Source organism: Calliphora vicina, chromosome X (assembly GCF_958450345.1).
Source record: "Calliphora vicina chromosome X, idCalVici1.1, whole genome shotgun sequence".
In the NCBI taxonomy this organism is placed as follows: domain Eukaryota; kingdom Metazoa; phylum Arthropoda; class Insecta; order Diptera; family Calliphoridae; genus Calliphora; species Calliphora vicina.
In genome coordinates, this window is record NC_088785.1 from 4172860 (window position 1) to 4195207 (window position 22348).

The 22348-nt window shown below is 29.9% G+C and overlaps 1 protein-coding gene across 1 annotated transcript in view; it reads left to right on the forward strand.

The window, feature by feature from the left end:
• Positions 1 to 2119: 2119 nt before the first annotated feature.
• mav (maverick) overlaps positions 2120 to 22348 on the forward strand; it is a 43693-nt gene continuing 23464 nt past the window's right edge. The window contains exon 1 of the mRNA XM_065514739.1: positions 2120 to 4287. Coding sequence (XP_065370811.1) covers positions 2908 to 4287 — 1380 coding nt within the window. The 5' untranslated portion in view covers positions 2120 to 2907. The remainder of the gene's footprint in view (positions 4288 to 22348) is intronic.

Consider the following 22348-nt stretch of genomic DNA (forward strand, 5'->3'; position numbering starts at 1 on the left):
TAAGACCAAAAATTAACTTATCTAAACAAAAAACAAGAAAGAAAGTATGATCGGTCAAGCCCGACCATCTAATACCCTACACTAAGTAAAAGAGCAAAAACATTTTTCTTTTAAAATTTCAATAATGTGTATCTTTGAGTGATTTTCGGAAGTGGGCCTTATATGGGGGCTATGACTAATTATGGACCACTCACCATGAAATTAGGTCGTGTGATTTATGTCTATATGAAAGTGTACTATGTTGAATTTTGTGAGTATACCAACATTTTGAAGAGATTTATGCACTTTAAAGTGATTTTCGGAAGCGAATTTAAGGAAGCTATGACTAATTATGGACCGATCTTAATAAAATTTGGTGACATGAATTTTGTGTATATAAAACTTATTTGGAGCGGAATTTGTGGAGATACATATATAAATTAAACATTTATGACCGATAAAGTCCAATTTCGGGAGGACATTTGTATGGGTGCTAGGTGAAATAATGGACCGATTTAAGTTTCAATAGGCTTGGTCCTTGGGCCGAAAAAATAATATGTACCAAATTTCATCGAAATATCTTAAAAATTGCGACCTGTACTCTGCGCACAAGGTTTACATGGACAGCCAGCCAGCCGACCAGACGGACGGACATCGTTTAATCGACTCAGAAAGTGATTCTAAGTCGATCGGTATACTTTAAGGTGGGTGTTAGACTAATATTTTTGGGCGTTACAAACATCTGCACAAACGCATTATACCCTCCCCACTATGGTGGTGTAGGGTATAAATGTAGATCAAATTGTTCCTAATATTTGCAAACCTATTAAAATTTTGATATAAATTTTAGTTTTAGAAACTCAATGAATATGTAATAAAATCTTTATTTATTAACAAACTCAATGAAATTTTCAACGTTTTTTAAGTTTGTCATTCTAAATAAAAAGGTGTACAAAAAAATTGTCAAAAGGTCAAAGGCAATCCCGCAATTCCTAAAAATTGTAGCGAAAATCCCAAAAATGGTATTTTTTACAATTTTGCCTATAGGGTCCACATTACCTTCGGGGCTGGGAAATACTTTGGCAATAAATAGGGAACACATAAGAGATAAATAGCACACGCAAGACCTAACCGAGCGCTTTCCAAAAGTATAAAAATCTTTGAAATCGGATAGGGAACAAACAAATTGCACGTGTTTAAAAATTTTACATGTCGAAGGTACCCTACTTTGAGCCCCCATAGCGCCGCCCCTGGATCATTTGTATGGCCCATTTTAATATCTTAAACTCGAATACTCCTTGGCTTTCCGTTCGTAATTTCTACATTTTTCATTTCCGACCCTATAAAGTATATAGTATATATTCTGGATCCTTATAGATAGCGGAGTCGATTAAGCCATGTCCGACTGTCTGTATGTTGAAATAAATTTTCTGAAGAATCTTCAATAATTCTGTCAGAGAAGTTTGCTATTTAAAATCAGCAAAATCGGTCCACAAATGGCTGAGATATGAGAAAAAAACCAGGACAACCTCGATTTTTTACCTATTTTTCTCATATATCTGGATTACTAAGTCATTAATATAGACAATATGGATATCTAATGATAGATATTTCAAAGACCTTTGCAACGACGTATATAAGACCATAGTAAGTTGTACCTACAATGGGTCAAAATCGGAAAAATATTTTTTAACCCGATTTTTTTCCACCAAAAGTTTTTTTTCACTAAATATAAAAAAAATTTAAAATAACAATTCGAAAAATTTTTTTTCCAAAAAATTAAAAAACTGCAAAAAAGAATAAATTTTGTTAACCTAGAAATATTTAAAATTTGCATTTTGAAGTATAATGGTGAAGGGTACATAAGATTCGGCACAGCCGAATATAGCTCTATTACTTGTTTTTTATTAAAGTGGCACCACTGACTTATAAATCAGCTGTTTACTTTGTAGCTGTCGTCTTTAAAATAATTCAGTAGCTGCCACACGACTACAACTGCAGCCAGCAGAATTTGTGTTCGTGTAGCCTGTTGTCTTGAATGTGTTTAATGCAGCAGGCCTGAAAAATAATGACTAAACGGAATGTACCATGACATTAATGCCGGCAAACAACAAAACTATTTTGTTTACTTCTTGCACGATGACAGGCAGGCATGCAGATTGACTGGTTGGCTGTTTGACTAGCTAGCTGGCTGGCTGGTTGGCTGAATTGTTTGGCTGCCTAATGTGGTGCTTGGTAGGAAATGTGTACTTTAGTACCATTTCACATTCAGGCGAAGAAACAGCATGTTCGTGTTTCAAACATGCTAAAAATAATTCAACTCGTAAATAAGTCTAAATATTTCAAAATTCTGTTGTGTTGTTTGTTTTGAAAATTACAATGAAAATTCGATTCGAAGTTTTCAACATTGTAATTATTATTAATAATAGTTCATATTATTGTTGCATACATAAAATGAGTAACAAATTGACTAATTGTTTTTAGACGTTCTAAAACGAAAGTGAAATAACCCCATGTTTTTTATAAAACTTTTAGATCATTCAATTCGTCACAGTAAAGAATTTTACAATTTTCAAACGAAATTCATTGAACATTTGGAATTTTGACATAAAAAATATACATATGAAAAAGTAAACAAATTTTTGTGATTTATATAAAAAACCCAATTTGTAACACATTCGTTTGCTGACGAATCGTTTGTTTAGAAAAACGTAAATTTTATAAAAACAGGCTGTAAATATCTATAAAAAAAAACAAAACAAAAAAATAAATAAAGAAAATATAATTATGAATGTGAAAACAAAAACAAATGCATTAAGATAACAATTCATGTAAATAACAACAGTTGTTTGTTGCAAGACACACCAGCAACAACACAATATACACAACAAAAAATAACGCATATAAATAAATAAATAAACCGTCATAATGTTAAAAAGTTCAAAAAGTATGATCTCCACAACATACGATCAATTATTAAATGTCATACAGAAAATAAAAAATTGTTATCAACATCATCATCGTCGTTATTTTAATGACCTATTTTATAGTTGCAACAACAACAACGACATAACAACAAAACAAAACAAACGTCAAAAAAGAATACCCCGAAACAGAAGAAAAAACAAACTAAAAAATACCGAATATCGAAATAGCAATAGTATCAATAATAGTATTAGTAGTAATAATAATAGTAGTAAAAATAGTACTACAACTAAAAGTGTTGCCAACAACGCGTGTTATTGTTGTGCCAATTACTATGGAATTATTAGTGGAGTGAATTTAAGTTATTTTCAATTCACCGAATATCTGCAATATATTTGGCTTTATTTCCAAAAGAATTTCAATAACATACAATTAATGATTGTGATATTTATATTAACCCTAATAACGAGCGCAGCGCATAGTATAGACCCTCAGGAGAAGCCTCAACAGAAACCAACTGCTACTAGTCCACCATTATTGGGCGCATTAAACGATGCTGTCTCAATACCATTAAAAAATTTTAACGAATCCATATATAACATGTCCTGTTACCATATTCCACATACTGTACATAAAAGAACGGAAGCCACAAGCCTAAAATTCAAATCGAATATTTGTCACAGTCTTAGACACCGACACCGCAACGCCCAAAGGCATCCTCAGTTGCATACACATACAATTTCAAACAATCCAGCCACCAATGACAAGAACTCTTCGAATTGGTTGGTCAACAAGAAAAGTATTTCGGGCAGTGACCAAACTCCAATACAAATCCATTATGAACATGATCACGATCATCAGCCGCCTCTAGATGAGTCAAGTGTCTCAATAATGGATAAACAGACACACAACTTTAAATTCAATTCAAATGTAATTAAATTTAAAAATAATAATAATAAAAATATGGCCAAAGAATACGATGATCTACGTAAAATTAACAACTCGAAAAACAACAGGTTATTACAGCACATTCGTACAAATAATAATAATAATGATAATAACAATAATTATAATAACAAAAACAACATTAGTAATAACAAACTAACATTTAAGCTGAATACACCAAAAGAAGATGCAAATGACATAACTAATGATGATGATGATGTTGAAATTGAAAACTCGTATAAGCCACTTAATTTATTGCCACCTGTTACAACAATAACTTTAGGTAAAACAATCAATGATTCCTCCCTTCAATCCGCTATTGATCGAACGGATCATCCGCAACAACAACAACAACAACACCAACATATCGATCATAGCCAACTAATGAAATTAGTAATTAATGGACTGGGTTTAAAAAAAGCCCCAAATATGAAAACTGTAAGTTAATTCAAATATTTAAACATTTATTATCTATTAGGTAAATTTAGAGTAGTAGATAATAACCTCATTATTTAACGCATATGTCTGGAAGTTAGTTAATCATGTTCTTAATTTGTTCATTAATTTGAACTGCAGTTGTAAAAGTTAGCCCAACTAATCATCCATATTAACTATCATTAAACTATCATCTGGCGCTGAGATACTAATATTTGCATATAAAATTGTATTTGAATTATTATAAAAAAAAATTATTATAAAAGAAAGTATGGTCGGCCAAACCCGACCATATAATACCCTACACTGAGTAAATAAGCAAAAACAATTTTATTTTTTTAAATTTCAATAATTTATTTTAGTGAAATATTTTCGGAAGTTTGCCTTATATGGGAGCTATGAGTAATTATGGACCGATCGCCATGAAATTATGTCGTGTGATTAATGTGTATATGAAACATATTTCTGTTGAATTTTATGTGGATACCAAAATTTTGAAGAGATTTGTGATTGTTAAAGTGATTTTTGGAAGCGGGTCTTATATGACTAATTACACAGGTCAACAGCATAAAACGGCTTCGCTAACCACTATAAAGATTTGATGCATCATGGTTTGGGTAACCGTTATTGTAACAAAAACAAAACACATGTAAAATGTACACTATGTACACTAATTATGCTGAATTATTTTTCAAAATCCATAACGACAATGAGTATCCCATAAAAAATCTTTTAATATTGATTAAAATATAACGTAGATAGATGTTTAAATAATTTAATGACGTTATTATCTAGACTAATAGCTAGAAAATAACGCAACATGACGTTTGGCACATTTGTACAGTATAATATGTTCGGTTTGTACAGACTACATACAATCTTGCTTAATTAAAACTAAATTAATAAAAACAAGTAAGAGAGCTATATTCGGCTGTGGCGAATCTTATATACCCTTCACCAAATTATACTTCAAAATACAAATTATAAATATTTTTAGTTAAACTAATTTTTTTTCCCAAAGTTGTTTTTTTAATTTTTTGGAAAAAACATACTTTCGAATTGTTATTTTAATTTTTTTTTTCGGGTTAAAAAATATTTTTTTCCGATTTTGACCCATTTTAGGTCCAACTTACTATGGCATTATTTACGTCGTTACAAAGGTCTTTGATATCCATATTGCCTATAGTAATCCAGATATAGGTCAAAAATCGAGGTTGTCCTGTTTTTTTCCTCATATCTCAGCCATTTGTGGACTGATTTTGTTGATTTTAAATAGGAAACTTCTCGAAAGCATGTCTCACAGTAGATTTGGATCCCTAATCCTATAGATAGCGGAGTCGGCTTAATCGACTCCGCTATCTATAAGGATCCAGAATATATATACTTTATAGGGTCGGAAAATTATATTGTGGAAATTACAAACGGAATGACAAACTTATATATAACCTTGTCACGAAGGTGAAGGGTATAAAAACAAGTTAGAATGTTATATTATATATGCCGAATCTTCAGTTCGCACCACCAATATGTAGTTTTGGCCTCCTATGGGGACATGAATCAGTTATGGTCCGAATTTGAGTAACTTGAAAAATGAAATTTATGTTAATACTAGTATTATTATATTTCTAATATAGGGGTTATATGGGGGGTATTGTTAATTATGGACCGATCATCATAAAAGTTGGTAGAAAGATTTAGGTTCATTTAAAACATGTCAATGTCTAATTTCATCGCGATATTAATTATTATAAATCAATTACACTCTGCTACAAAATAACACGTTTTGTCAGAACTTGAAAAGCGACCTAATGGAGGTTGTAGGGTTAGGTGAGGACATACTAAAACCGTTTTCAAAGAGAAACACCCTCAAAAGTTTGAGGTATTTTGAAAAAACTGTTTTAGGGTAGGTCGTATTACATTAGTATCTCTAACTCACACATTTTTATACCGATTTCAAAATTTTAAACCATTATGCAAAGGCAAGGAATTAAGATTTTATAAAGTATATGCATAAAATGTATATTCCTAAAATGTGTGTACATATGTTTTTATAAAAAGTTTCGCTTTACTTTTATATTTTTTTTCGTAATTTTTCAAATTCAACAATAGTTATTTTAATTTATTTCTATGAACACCTATTAATTTTTGCACAGCGTTTTAAAGGAAATCTTATATAGACAAAACATTACTTGTTAAAATCGGTTCATTTTTGCAAAAGTTATTAAACTTTTTCGAAAAAAGTTCGATAAAATTTACCTTGGAAATTCAAAATTGTAAATTTTTTTTTTTCTGCGTAGTGTTTTGGATTTTTTTATTTATAAAAGTTGATAAATATTGTTTTTGTTTCTTTTAGATATTCTTAACAAAAACAATACCTATAACTTACAAATGTATCAAAAAATGCACTTCATTTTAAAGCGTACTCAGTTTTCTTTCCAAACTTTTAAATTGGGTCAATAAATAACTGAGTTAGGTCGATAAGTTGACGAACATCACTGAAAACGTTTTTTTTTTAGAATAACTTCTGAATTTATTGGTGTTTCTGAAATTTTTAGACACAATTTGTAATGTACTCAGGAAGACCGAACGTCCAAATACAATGTAGACCAATTATCTATACGAATCGCACATTTTGCTGTAAAATGGCATCGCCTTGTTAGTGCATATTTTTGTATATTTTGTTGATAATACATATTTTGTTATATTTTACTTCAAAATGCATATTTATATGCATATAATCCAAGTTTTGAATAAAAATATAATTTTTTGTCGACAATGGGCAATATATTGTCTGGACAAAAAGTTTTTTGTCGACTTTGTTTGTTATAGACTTACTTCTTTCGACATCGAGAAACTGGCATTATGTTCTTTATTTCTCTATCAGCAGTTGACAATTATCATTTCAAACATTTTGCTTCAAAAAACTTTAGATTTTTTTCTAAGTATGTATCAAAAATTCATTAAATGTGTCGACCCTTTTGGATAACTTAGAGACAAATGCAGTACACAATTTAAAGTGACTACACTATAGATTACTTAGAGACACTTAAGTGACAATTGTCTTTACGCTAGATAACATGGGATGTATAATGTAATAGCACATAAAAAATTACACAAAATATATAAATTGGAGTCAGCCAATTGATCAGACATTAGTGACAAGTACTGTCTATAAGGGAAACATTTACTACTTGAGATCAAAATTAAGATTGGATGCTGACATTCATTCATACCAAGATTAATTAATATATTTATCGTTTTCTCAGAAGAACAATTATAATTTTAAAAGTTTAGCCATATTAATTCCTGGTATAATTTAATGAGTCCTAACTGTTGGGAACACTGTTGTGTATTTTTTGGACATTGCGCGAATCATAGTTAATTACTTTATGTTTATGTACTAAAATATAAGCGCATATATTTTAAGTTTTTAGGTCATATTTTGATTTTTTTGAAGCATATTTTAGGCGCATATTTTACAATAATAAATGCATGAAAATCCGCCCCCTACCTATAACCCACGCAAGGTCGTTTTCCAAGTTTTTTTTCCATCGTAGTTCTGTTCAATGTTCCGTTGTATGTGAACTAAGAGCAAATATTGCCCGATTTTCGCCATACTTTACAGTATAATTTCAGAGTACTTAGTGCAAAATTCTATCAGGATTGCCGCATAATCAACATATTTATGAGTGCTCCAAGAGTATTCCGTTGGGACCTAGGTGAAATAATGGATCCTTTCGTTTGGGCAATGTCATGTTTCAACAGACGGACGGACACAGCTAGATCATCGTGGTATCTTATGAGGACCCAGAATATATATATACTACTAATATTGCTCTGCGTCAAATATTTGTATGTGTTACAAACCGAATGACAAAATCAATATACCCCCATCTTTTTTGATGGTGGGTATACAAAAAGCACAGAACTCATCATATGATCATGATAACAAATATTATCTCAACATCATGCTGTGGAAATACGTACTATGAGAAATTTTATCGCTTTAGGTATCTTTGTACCAGTGTTGCCAATTTAGCCCTTTTCAATCTTGTTTAGCCAGTAAAAAATAATTTAGCCATTAGCCATTTTTATGGCTAAATCAAAACTTATATATAAAAGTTTGCTGTTGAAAAAATTAGTAAAATTAGTTAAAAAAAATTGGCAGGAATATTAACAAGAATTAATTAAATTGTTGGTACCTTCCATATATTCTTAAGACTCTAGATCTAGTTCTCAAGTTATATCTTTCAATTTGTACTTGAGTATTTTATTATTTGCAAAGAGGCGCATTCAAAATGCATGTTGTATTCTTGCCAGGGACGCACGATGGCTCAGAATCGTTTTTCATTGGCCAAAACTCTGTATCGATGACAACAAAACATAATGAAAATCAATTCCGAGCCACCGTGTATAATTTTTAGTACATTATTGTACTGTACTATTTGAGCATTTTGCAAGCTAGATGATAAATACGTTATTATCTTTTTCCTTCCATTTGAACCTGTATTACATTCTTAAATTTTTGTTTGTCCATTCGACACAGTCAAATATAAGTTGTTTTATGTATGTATATAAAATGTACCTATGAGTTTTTCAATTAAAAATGTTTAGCTATTTTTTACAAAGAATTTAGCTTTTTTTGTTCACGTAGAATTGGCAACACTGCTTCGTACGCATATACTTTATTGGCCTCCCTACCAGCCTCCTCCCACACAAACACATAACAAATTACATAAATATTTATGGAGCGTTTTACTGCGTGTAATTTAAACATGTTTCTTTGATGTTACAGTTTGTGGTTTTAGTCGAATATGATCTGGGTATTATTTGTTTAAACAAAATTAAAAGAATATAAGTCAAAGACCCTCTTAAACTCAAATTTGATTTTGTTTTGTTTGGTGTTACTAAACATTAAACACGTCTGTCAGTTAATGCATTGTGTAATATGTGTTTTTCAGAATTTGTATACCCTACACCACAGGATCACGCACGCTAACGGTCGAAACAATTTAGTTACGCACGTTCACGAACAAAATCAGATTAATGGACGCGATCGTGCTCCTAACGAACAGAAATTGTATAGAGAATATAAAAATTGCAAAGACTTTGCAAATTACACTTATCAATTTCAACTTATGAAATTTTATAGTTCTGAGGAACATAAAGTTTAGCTTGATGAACAATTTTATAAGTGTAAAGTGAAAATTTGATAAGCTGTTTTGTGGAATAGAACCCAGGTTTATTGTTCTCCAAATATTCGAAAATTATTCTATATTTAGTATGGGAGGTGCCACGCCCACTCATCCAATTTGACACAGTTTCAGCCAACTACTTACAATGGTAACGAAATATATCCTTCAAAGTTTTACGGCTTTTTCTAATACAGTTCACCAGATATTTGATAATATCTATTTTGTATGTGAGGTGCCATGTCCACTAATAATAACCCGCACATTTTCAGCCAAATTACGCAAAATTATAAAAAAAATATTCAGACATAGTTTCAAGAATCTCGAAATTTTAGTTATCCAGATATTCAAAATAGACTATGTACTTTGTATGGGACGTGGCACACCAACTGTTTCGATCCCTACTATTTTTCGTACACTGCACAGTGTCAGATTTCATTGTTTTAGCGAGATTTAATTTAAAACAAGTAAGAGTGCTATATTCGGCTATGCCGAATCTTATATACCCTTCACCTTTGTTGTGGATGCATTATTATTTTTTATAATTAGTATATATGTATGTACATTGCCCACTTTCAGCGTACAGCATCCTAAATTTATCAAGAACACAAAAAACAACAACAACGCCAAACGAAACAAAACACCAAAAGAAAAAACAAAAACAAAATACACAAGCCAATGAAACCAACACACATCCAAACATACGTTTAATTGTATAAAAAACAACAACGCCAAAAGAAACAAAACACAAAAGAAAAACAAAATACGCAAAGCATGCACATACAAACATACGATTTGTTGCTTTTTTGTCAAAAAAACCAACACACAACCAAACAAACGTTTAGTTGTATAAAAAACAACAACAACGCCAAAAGAAACAAAACACAAAAAAAAAACAAAATACGCAAAGCATGCACATCCAAAAACATACGTTTTGTTGCTTTTTTGTCAAAGCATGCAATACATTGTTTTTTGATGAAATTTTCAGAGGTTGTCTCGGATTTTTGCTCATATCTCCGTTATTTATGGACGGATTTTGCTGATTTTAAATAGCAAAATTCTCGAAAGTATGTCTGACAGAATTGTTGAAGATTTGGATCCCGGAGATATCTGGGGCCTTCAGAAAATTGAACAGACAGGCTTAATCGACTCCGCTATCTATAAGGATCCAGAATATATATACTTTATAGGGTCGGAAATGAAAAATGTAGAAATTACAAACGGAATGACAAACTTATATATACCCTTCTCACGAAGGTGAATGGTATAAAAACATATTTTTTTAAGTTATTGAATAGAATAAACAACAACACCGGTATTTACAAAAAATTCAGCTAATTTGTATGTTGAAATATTCATACCTGAAAGACTCTACCGTACAATAAGGTAATTATCGTACGGTTAACATCACTGAATGCAACTACATATATTGAGATTTTTGAAATGGAATTCTGATTGGCTTAATTCTAAAATCCATATAACTAAATTTGTTTGTGATGCCAAAGTCCAACCTATAAATAACGATACCACATCCAAAGATATAAGAATTTCATCTTCGTCCAATGTAAGCGTGTCCAGTTTTATTTTTATACCCTTCACCTTCGTGAGAAGGTGAATGTTTTTTCTTATCCATTTAACTTATTACCTATTGTTCTTAGCAAAATGTGTCCCAAATAGTTTGATATCTCTTTCTTCAATCTTTCGAAAAAAATATTAAAAAAAAAAAATAAAAAATTTTTAATATTTTGTTTCCGAAATCAAAAACTTTTTTGACTTTTTTTTTAAAATGTCTTTATCTTAAAATAAAGCTTAGATATTTTCCTTGAACACTTATTTGGTCGCTTAGTGTAATGCGAGTGGGATATCTGTCAAAATAAATATTTTGTAACTCAAAACATACAATTTTAGATTTTTTTGCAAAATCAAAAACTTTGTTGACTTTTTTTCAAAATGGACCCTTTTTTAATTTTTTTTTAGCTCAAACAAAAGCTTAGATATTATCCTTGAAGACCCTTTTGGTCGCTTAGTGGGATGCGAGTGGGATATCTATCAAAATAAATATTTTATAACTCAAGAAATACAATTTTTGACTTTTTTTTTGCAAAATCGATTTTTTCTCCAATATATTCTTTCTTTTGCTCGAAAGAAAGCTTAGTTCTTTACATTTAAGACCTATTTGGTCGCATAGTGGGATACGAGTGGGATATCTATCAAAATAAATGTTTTAACACAAAAATTGTATGTCTTGAGTTACAAAACATTTATTTTGATATATATCCCACTCGCATCCCACTAAGCGACCAAAACCATCTTAAAGGAATAGACCTAGGGCCCAGTTTAAAAAAAGTTTTTGATTTTGCCAAAAAAATCAAAAATTGTATATCTTGAGTTACAAAATATTTATTTTGATAGATATCCCACTCGTATCCCACTAAGGGACCTAAAATATCTTAAAGGAATGCCCCTAAGCTTTCTTTTGACTAAAAAAAAATGTTAAAAAAGGGCCCATTTTGAAAAAAAAAATTCGAATTTGCAAAAAAAAAGTCAATAATTGAATGTCTTGAGTTACAACATTTTTATTTTGATAGATATCCCACTCACATCTTACTAAGTGACAAAATATGTCTTAAAGGAAAAGACCTAAGCTTTCTTTTGAGCAAAAAAAAATTTTTAAAGAAAGGTCCCATATTGGAAAAAAAAATTCGATTTTGCAAAAAAAAATTAAAAAATTGTATTTCTTGCGTTACAAAATATTTATTTTGATAGATATCCCACTCGCATCCCACTAAGGGACTAAAAATATCTTAAAGGAATGGACCTAATGTTTTTTTCGAAAGATTGAAGAAAGAGCTATCTAAACTAATTGGGACACATTTTGCTAAGAACAATAGGTAATAAGTTACATGGATAAGAAAAAACACCTGTTTGACAAAAATGTCAAAATTTGAGCCCCTATAACTCAGAGAGTTCTCGACCGATCTTGTTGAAAAATTGTGTCTGAGTTACTATCCAATAGAACTAACCTTGGTGCAAATTTCATCCCGATCGGAAGACATCGATTTCAAAAGTTGGTTCACTTGACATGAAATGCCCCATATATATAAGTTTGTCATTCGGTTTGTAATTTCCACAATATAATTTTCCGACCATATAAAGTATATATATTCTGGATTCTTGTAGATAACGGAGTCAATTATGCCATGTCCGTCTGTCTGTTAAAATCAATTTTCTGAAGACCCCAGATATCTTTGGGATCTAAATCTTCAATAATTCTGTCAGACATGCTTTCGAGAAGTTTCCTATTTATAATCAGCAAAATCGGTCTACAAATGGCTGCGATATGAGGAAAAAATCAGGACAACCTTGATTTTAGGCCTATTTTTGACCTATATCTGGATTACTAAGTCATTAATATAGATAATATGGATATCTAATGTTAGATATTTCAAAGACCTTTGCAACGATGTATATAAGACCATAGTAAATTGGACCTACAATGGGTCAAAATCGGAAAAAATATTTTTTAACCCGAATTTCACCAAAAAAAAAAAATTAGAAAACATACAAGTTGTATTTTGAAGTATAATATAAGATTCGGCACAGCCGAATATAGCTCTCTTGTTAATTTTCCGGAGTTCCTTATATTATATTCTTCTTGTATAATATTTTTCAATATGTTTCGATTATTCATAACAGGCTACTCCTACTGATGATGATATTGGATGAAGTGCACTGTCAGGTTTATGAATTTTAGAAAGTCCATAAAGTCTTTTCGGAAGTGGGCCTCATATGGGAGCTATGAGTAATTATGGACCGATCGCTATAAAATTTGGTGAACTGACGTTTGCATATACATATATCTTATTTGTGTTAAATTTTATTGGAATACCAATATTTTTAAGCGATTTATGCTAGTTAAAGTGATTTTCGGAAGTGGGCCTTATATGTGAGCTATGACTAATTATGGACCGATCGTCACAAAATTTGGTGGTGCGGATTCGACTTACATGAAACTTATTTGTTCTGAATTTGGTTTGGATATCTAAATAACTAAGATATTTATGAGAGCTTAATTATTATCAAATAGGGAAATCGTGTGGGGGCTAGGAGAAATAATGGATCGATTCTAACCAAATTCAATAGGCTTCGTTCTTGTACCAATTTATGTCGAATTATCTTTAAAATTGTGACCTGTAGTTTGACTGCAAGGTTTACATTGACGATCAGATGGACGGACGGATATCGCACTCAGAAAGTGCTCCTAAGCTGATTGGTATACCCTAAGGTTGGTGTTGGGACAATATTTTTGCGCGTTACAAATATAACCCACTATACCCTCCCCATGATGATGGTGTAGGGTAAAAATATTAAAATTTTGTTTTTAACATTTATATGGGAGGTAATATTGCCAATGTTTATATGTGAGAGTATTTAGAGCTTATTACAACATTTTAAGGGCAAAAATAATAGTTTAAACTGACTATATTTAACTTTTCAATTTAATTGGTATGTTTTAGGCTAAGATGGCGGCGAAATCTAAGCTTCCAATTAGCTTGCAGTATGAAATGAATTTTAATCTGATTGTTTTTTGCTATTGTCATCATTTTTATTGAAACCGAATATATATTTTCTAGTTATTTTTTAGTTTTTGCATACATATTTTTATAGAATATACATAAATTGTTTTACTATAAGAGAAAAATCTGACACATACGATATTAAATTTTATTTATTACAAAATCATTCAAAGATTGTTTTATATTTAAATACGTCGGATTGTAAAGGAAAATATTTGGTTTAGTGTAAGAATTTAAAAGAAAACATAACGCCTCACACGATTCGCAAATTTTCACATGTAGGTACCTCAAAATTACTTCCGTTTTATGTCACGTACGATATATGTACCCTTATTTCGCTCGATATTTTGGACAAGAATTTTTCGAAAGAACGTATTATATTTTTAAAATATTTTTTCCTATGAATGGAACATAAAGACCAAACTATTTTTCAGATACTCTTATTTTGGCAAAATCTATTCCACTCTATATTGCCCATATGCAATGAGTAGAAAAATGGGGAAAAACTGTGAATAAGAAATAAGATCATGCATAGATGTGTACGTACGTTGGTTTGAATATGTATACAAAATATAATTGTGTATTATTAAAAAAGAATTTAAGTGTAATAAAATAGAAGTTATCCTTTCAACGTACAGTGGTTTAGAAACTTTTTTTTTGGAAATAATTCGGTATCTTGGGAACTATTGAAGATATTGTTGATTTGCGTTTGTTCAGCGATTTGCGTTTGTTCAGCGAGTTGATTTGCGTTTGTTCAGCTTTTCATGCAAAATGTTAAAAATATCAAATGTCAATTTTGAATTCAAACACATACACATAACTTCTTATAAGTATTTGATATTGTTGAAAACATTACGACTTCAGGATTGATATTTTAGTAAAATTTAATAATTTTATAAAATCTTGGGACTTCATTTACATTAAAAACTAAAAAGAAATTCATATGGTGATTTTCCACGAATAAAAATATAAAATTTGAATTAATGTAAAATTTTAACAATTAAAGATATCGTAACAAAATTAGGAACCAATATAATCTCAAATGTCCTTAAATCAATGGCTACTGTGAGGTTATTGTGATAGTAAACATACTTTGTAGGTATTTAAGAAACATGTGGAGTTATACAAATACGAAGCTTTTTCGTGGATCGGTGCTTTGCCATTTTAGAATTTTTTACTCAAACCGAAATTATTTTAAGTGAGCCACATTTTTCTAATTTATATTTCCGGATCATATAAAAATTCTATATAGTCCTGAAGAAATTTTTGTTCTACAAAAGAAAAAATATATGGGCTTTTTTGGGAAAAAACGTAAAAACTACGGCCCTTTTTTACAAGTTCCAAATTTGGATGCGTATAACTTTTTATAGGGAAGAGATAACTGTTAGAAAATTTTATTTAGAATTTTATAGCTAATATAGCTGATATTTTAGAAATAAATTTCGATCCTCCGTATGTCCGCCATATCTAAAAAACCATAAAAAGATCGAGCAAAATTAAAAAAAAATCAATAAACCTGAATATCTCTTCAACTAATAGATCTTCTAAAGGATTATTTATATTCAAAATTTCAGCTCATTCGGATCATAAATGGATATTTGGCGATTTTTAAAAAAAAAATTGATACCCGTGGTGATCAACTTTGAGTGACTACGCACTGGCCCCCATTAGCGGTAGGTAGCTGAGCAAACGTAAGTCAACTCGAAAACACCTCAGCTCAAGCCGTATGAAATTTCGTAAGAATATCTCTAATACTTCCCAAGATACTGAATTATTTCCAAAAAAAAAAAGTTTCTAAACCACTGTGCAATGTAAAGATTTTAATGTTATATTTTGATAAAAGTTAATAATTTATAATAATGATTTTGATTGAAATTTTTTTTTTATTATTTTTTAGTGCACATTCAAATTTATTCTTGCTGTTTGTAATAAGAGAACAGACAAGAGTAAGCTACAGAGAAAATAATTATGAATGTAAGTAATAAATGAATAAATTACTTCAATTCTTTCTGAATCACTGTCTTATAGTTCTACGATGTTTGTCTAAAACTGACCGGGATCAGTTGACAATTATCATTTCAAACATTTTGCTTCAAAAAACTTTAGATTTTTTTCTAAGTATCAAAAATTCATTAAATGTATCGAAAACAGTCATATATTGACCCTTTTGGATAACTTAGAGACAAATGCAGTACACAATTTAAAGTGACTACACTATAGATTACTTAGAGACACTTAAGTGACAATTGTCTTTACGCTAGATAACATGGGATGTATAATGTAATAGCACATAAAAAATTACCCAAAATATATAAATTGGAGTCAGCCAATTGATCAGACATTAGTGACAAGTACTGTCTATAAGGGAAACATTTACTACTTGCTTAACTGAGATCAAAAGTTTTTAGGTCATATTTTGATTTTTTTGAAGCATATTTTAGGCGCATATTTTACAATAATAAATGCATGAAAATCCGCCCCCTACTGATGAATTATAATAGTAGTAGTTAAAGTAAAGCGTAAAATGAGTTATGTTGTTACCATTGTACATTAAATATGTAAAAATGGGTGGGATCTGTGGTGTGGTATCTCTCATACCAAGTATATAGTTATTTTCGAATATCAGGTGAACTGTAAGGTCTGCCATCAAACTGATTCCAATGTTATTAAACAGTAGAGGGAGAACTTGTCCGTTAATAGAAACCCTGATTCAGGTAGAAGAAATGGTCCACATGATGTTTCTAAAGCCAATAAATAGAAAGCATTTTCAAAAGGATTCCAAACACAGCCGGTAGGAAAGCAGTCCGGTTAGTTCAGTACTCAGACTATTTGGTACGAAAAGTTAAAGATGATGAAAAAGTATTGTTTAATTAAGCAAAATAAAATGTAAATTATGTATATTACATCAGCCAATGCAGGTTTAAAAACCAAAAGTTCCTAATTGGAACTCTGCTAAAAATTTAGAGGCCAAAGACAGAGCACGGAAATTGAAGTAAAATGGTATACAAAAAATATACCTGCTGCATAACAAAGTACATCATTTTTCAGTTAATTTCTGTAGCCCAAAAATAAGATAAAAATCGCAAAAATTCCCATTTTTTACAATTTTTTCACATTTTTTCTCAATAACTGGATTACAAATCCAATTATGGACCAATCACCATGAAATTAGGTCATAAGATTTGTCTATTTGTTATTTATCGTGCATTTTGTATGTTGTAATGTTCAATCTTCGTTTGGAAATATTTGCTTGTATCTTTAATATTTTTTTAAAGGCCTAATTCAAAAATAATTTTTATGAATTTAAACAAAATTTTAAAATCAAATTTTAAATGGGAGTTTTGCTTAAAACATTGTTTAAATTTAATATTGTTTTATGTTTAAAATATGTTATTCTGTAAACTATCATGAAGCGACCTCTACATTTCAATATAAATACCTGCTGCTAATAGGGTCAGGTAATTATGTAGAGAGAAGAATGTGGTAACATTGTCAGGAGACTTCTTCTCAGCTGCTTTTGTCTGTAATGTCAAAAATAAAGATACAAAACTTAAAAACGTGATTTTCAAGAAATCGAATCTCTCTAAAAAGGAAATGACTCCATCTTTCCTATTTTAATTATCAGCCTGAGAAGACGATAATTTACCATCAGAAAAGAAATTTTACCTAGTTTTGCATTTTATAAGGTAAGACATGTGATAATGTAGAACAAGACTCCAGGTCAATTAATCTGTAATTTTATTTAGAGAATTTATCAAATTCATCGAAAATCTGGTGGAGTAATGGAACTTGCTCAAATTGTTTAAGAAAAACAGAGATAATATTCCTTAAAAATTATAGTGAAAACGAGTAAGTGTGTGATATAACCTGAAAGTTAATTTGTATTTTTTTTTAATAATAATTACAATATTTAGAAACCTTTTGTGTGTGAGCTATTTGTTTTCGTAGTGTTAAAAGAAAAATACTACATTACACCTGATACGGAAAGACTCATATTTAAAAAAAAGGGAAATTTTATATTGAGATGCATTCCAGAGGTATATGTTAAGGAATATAGATACAAAAATCCTTTCCAGAAAACCCTCATCAGGAGTTACTTTGCCTGAAACAGACTTAATGTCTTCTTCTTTTCATAAGACTCAACATTTAATCATAAAAGGTAAAGAGTAATGTTAAGTTATGTTTTTACTCTTTCGGGAAAATAAATACATATAATTTTTACTCTTTAACAGAATTACAATTCATGGGAAATATTGTTAATGGAAATTGGAATCTGATCATAAGCTATTATCAGGCAGTTTGAGAATGAGAATAACGACATAGGGAACATAGGAATTTGGTGTTCAATAACAGGCCATTATTTTCAACAGTCATTACGTTAAGAAATCCTTAAGTGCTACAACCAAATTTCTTTATTCAAATTAATTAACTAAAAAGAAAAAAAGAAAAAAATTAAAGATAAGAAAAAAAAAGAATATAATATATATATAGTGTTCGGTATGTAAGAAAAACAAAAATTAAAAAATTTTATAAATAACCAAAGTAATTACCAATTTGAAAATTAGTGCTTAAGAAAAAAAAAAAATTAATCATTACACACAGTGGCTAAAAAAAAAAAAAAAGATAAAAAAAAAAACAAAATAAAACAAAATTGCACAAGAAAAATTTAAATAAAATATTATTTAAATTGAAATATAAGAATAAAAATTTAGAAATAAAACCACCCGAATGCTAATAAAAATAAAAATAAAAAAATGTTTTCAAATTAAAGAAATATTTTTATATTTTTCTAAAATAACGTGAAATAAGCAAAATTATAATTTTTTTTAAATGTTCAAAAGCAGTTCATAAATATTAAAAAAAAAAAGAAAAAAAAAAAAAAGAAAAAAATATTTTCTGTTATTCAAGTGTGAAAAGAGCAAAAGAAAAGCAAAGTAAAGTAAACTAAATTAAACGAAACTAAATAATTAAATAAAAGAACAAACAAATTGAGAATCAACAAATTATATTATCTCATCACATTCCCCGTACACCCGCATATTGGAAGGCCTTTCAACAGAGCTGCTGTACAAGTAAGTGATTTTGTTTATTTTCTTTACTGCTTTCTCTAAAGAATCAATTGTTTTAATGTCTCATAAGTAAATGAAAAGAAAAAAAAACTAATGATAAATGAGAAGAAGAAGAAAATCAATTTTTTTATGCTTTAAATTCATCAAATATTCCTTTTTTTTATTAAGTTATTTTTTTAAATAGTTCAAAATAATATACATCTGACAGTACTGATCATAAATGAAGAATGAAAACATTTACTTATGAACATTAAAACCCAACACACATTTTTTAACAAATAATTATTACTATTTGTTATATATAATTTTTTTAATTATTTATATACATATTAATTTATATAATATTAAACTAAATTATTTCGCGTAAATAAGTGGTTAATTCTTTCGGGTCATTTGATCCAATTATTCATGTGCAATTTTGTTTTAACACTGATGTGGAAAATATTATTGATTATTACATTGTTATGAATTTGGAGTTGAAAGTAGTTTTTTTTATAGTAAAGTAATTTTTAACTTTAGATATTTTTGGTAATTATTGGAACATTTTATGTTGAACAATTTAAAAGCAAATTTGTAATTTGGATCAAGTTCAGTTCTGTAATAATACCAATTATTATCTTAATTAATTAAGTCATTCATCAGAACCATATTTGTTTATTTAGATTCTATTTTTATCAATTTATGGTGAAATAAAAAAATCATGAATTAAAAAGAAAAGAAAATATTTTATAACTTAAGCTAGGTTGAAAGTATGTAATGAATTTCAAGAAGTCAATAAAATTGATAATGAGCTAAATTATTAAAGTTTTTTTTCTCTATTGAGTAAATGTAGGGTAACTTAGATTTGGGTTTCTATAATTAATAGTGCTTTAGGAACACGGAAGGGTGGGTTAAGCGCACCGGGGCATCCATCAGTCCCCGCAATTATAAACGTCATTGTATTACTGCATTTTTTTTCTAAATTTCAGACATAGTAAGTTCATTTCATTACAAGGATAAAATCTATATATAATATTTAAAAGAAAACATTCCTTTTCTTATGCAGACTTTCAGGGACTCTGATAATAATAGTAATGTGTCCTAAAGATGGTATAGTAAGGTCAACCAACCTCCCCGGCCACTGAAGCTAGTCCACTGGATGGGTCCCTCGGCCAAGCTATCCATCGCTCTAATGATGTTTAATGTTATTCCTAACGTTATATACATCAAAATATATAACTAGAGATGAATAAGAATAAATTACACATTACAAAAATGGCGCCCAACGTGGGGCCTGATACTGTCGATGGGTTATGTCTCCTATGGAGGGATAGTTTCGTCGGGAGTTCAGGTCTCAAATCAAGGAGTTGTAACTCCTGTGTAGCAGACATGTTTTGTGTGCACAAACAATTACAATAGATGTCCTTTTTTTTTCTTTTTTTTATCAGTGATTTGAGTAATAAGGATTGATAATTTTGGAATTTGAAATAAGTTTTGAATCCATTATGGAATTCGACTATAGGTAGTACGTATGAGCCAGTAGATTTCGACCTTTTGGCACTTTAAGACTCCTTTTTAACTTCATGTTATTAATTAGTATTATTTGAATTTCTGTAGATTTTTTGAATTTCGGTTATTATTAATGTGTTAGCAAATTATATTAAAGGAATTATTAGATGGATGTTCCCTAAAACATTGTTTAATCCGAAAACATTTTAGCTTGTTAACATATTTGATAGTAATATAAATTTAAAAGTTCGACTTTCAATAACCTGGTTATTTTTATCATATGCTATGACGTTTTATAATATTTGAAATATCAACATTGATATTTTTTTTTTGTAACAATAATTTGATATCTCAATGATTTGTTTACGATAATTTTAAAGTTACCTGCATTAATAACAATAGAGGAAAAATGTATTACCCTCAGATCGATAATAACATTTTTTTTAATAACAACATAATATTGTATTAATCTTTTGAACAACATTATTTTTGATTTTGATAAAATTTTTTTTATTCACCATTTTTTTTATTGTTTTAATTATGGCCGTTGTGAGAAGTCAGGAAGATATACCGGCATTGGCTGCCTCTCAGCTAAGTTCAGCCTGTTCTTTATGTGAAAATGTCATGCAAGACTTAGTTGAATGCTATGTTACAGCTTGTAACCACACGTTTCATAAGAATTGCATTTTAAATTGGCTTTCAAGTGCTAACGAGTGTCCAAACTGTAAAAAACTAATTCATCAACGAGATCTGGTAATACCGGGTTCTCAAACTGCTTCCAAGAAAAAAACATCAAATTTTAGATCAAGGGGTCGGGGGTCCATTTCGAAACAATACAATACAAGATCACGTATAAATTTACCTAATCAAGAAAACACTTCCAAAAACTCGCAGTGGGAATGTCAGGGGAATCAAAGTAACCCTGATATTCCATCTCAAGATAAAAATATTCATGATTCATTATTAGATTTTAACAGTCCTGATAATAATCATTCACGAAATGTTTCAATGCAATTCAATCGGCGTCCCGCTAAATTTAATAGGGAACCGAGTGTGGATTATAATCAGATTGCGGTGATGATTGAAACTTCTGTACAACGTGCAATGTCAAACCTAAATATTAATTCGGTTAGTCCTTCAACTATGCCCCAACAATCACAGCGACCACGGAATAACGGTTTTACCACTAATGTCAGTAGAGAAAATAATTCTCACCCCCCAAATCATACTTCTAACGCTTTTCATATGACTCCAGACAGAGTAACAACTATCATACAGAGCTGGAATGTACGGTTTGATGGCTCTGGTAAAACTTTGAGGTGTGAAGAATTTCTATACAGAATTGAATGTTTGACCAGAGAAAATTTTGATTGCGATTTCGATATAATTTGTCGTAATTTACATATTTTATTGACAGGAAAGGCCAAAGAATGGTATTGGAGTTACCATAAGAAGGCAGAGTCTATTGAATGGGATTCCTTTTGCGCAGCGCTAAAACATGAATATAAGGATTATAGAACTTCATTTGATCTTCGGGAAGAGCTACATAACCGAAAGCAAAAACAGAATGAATCTTTTCAAACATTTTATGATTCAATTAATGAAATTTTAGAAGTAATGCTAATTCCATTAGATGAGCACGAAATCATAGAAATAATCCTGCGGAACCTTAGGCCAGAAATTCGACATGAACTTTTGTATGTCAAAATTGACTCCTTATCAGAATTGAAACGTTTAT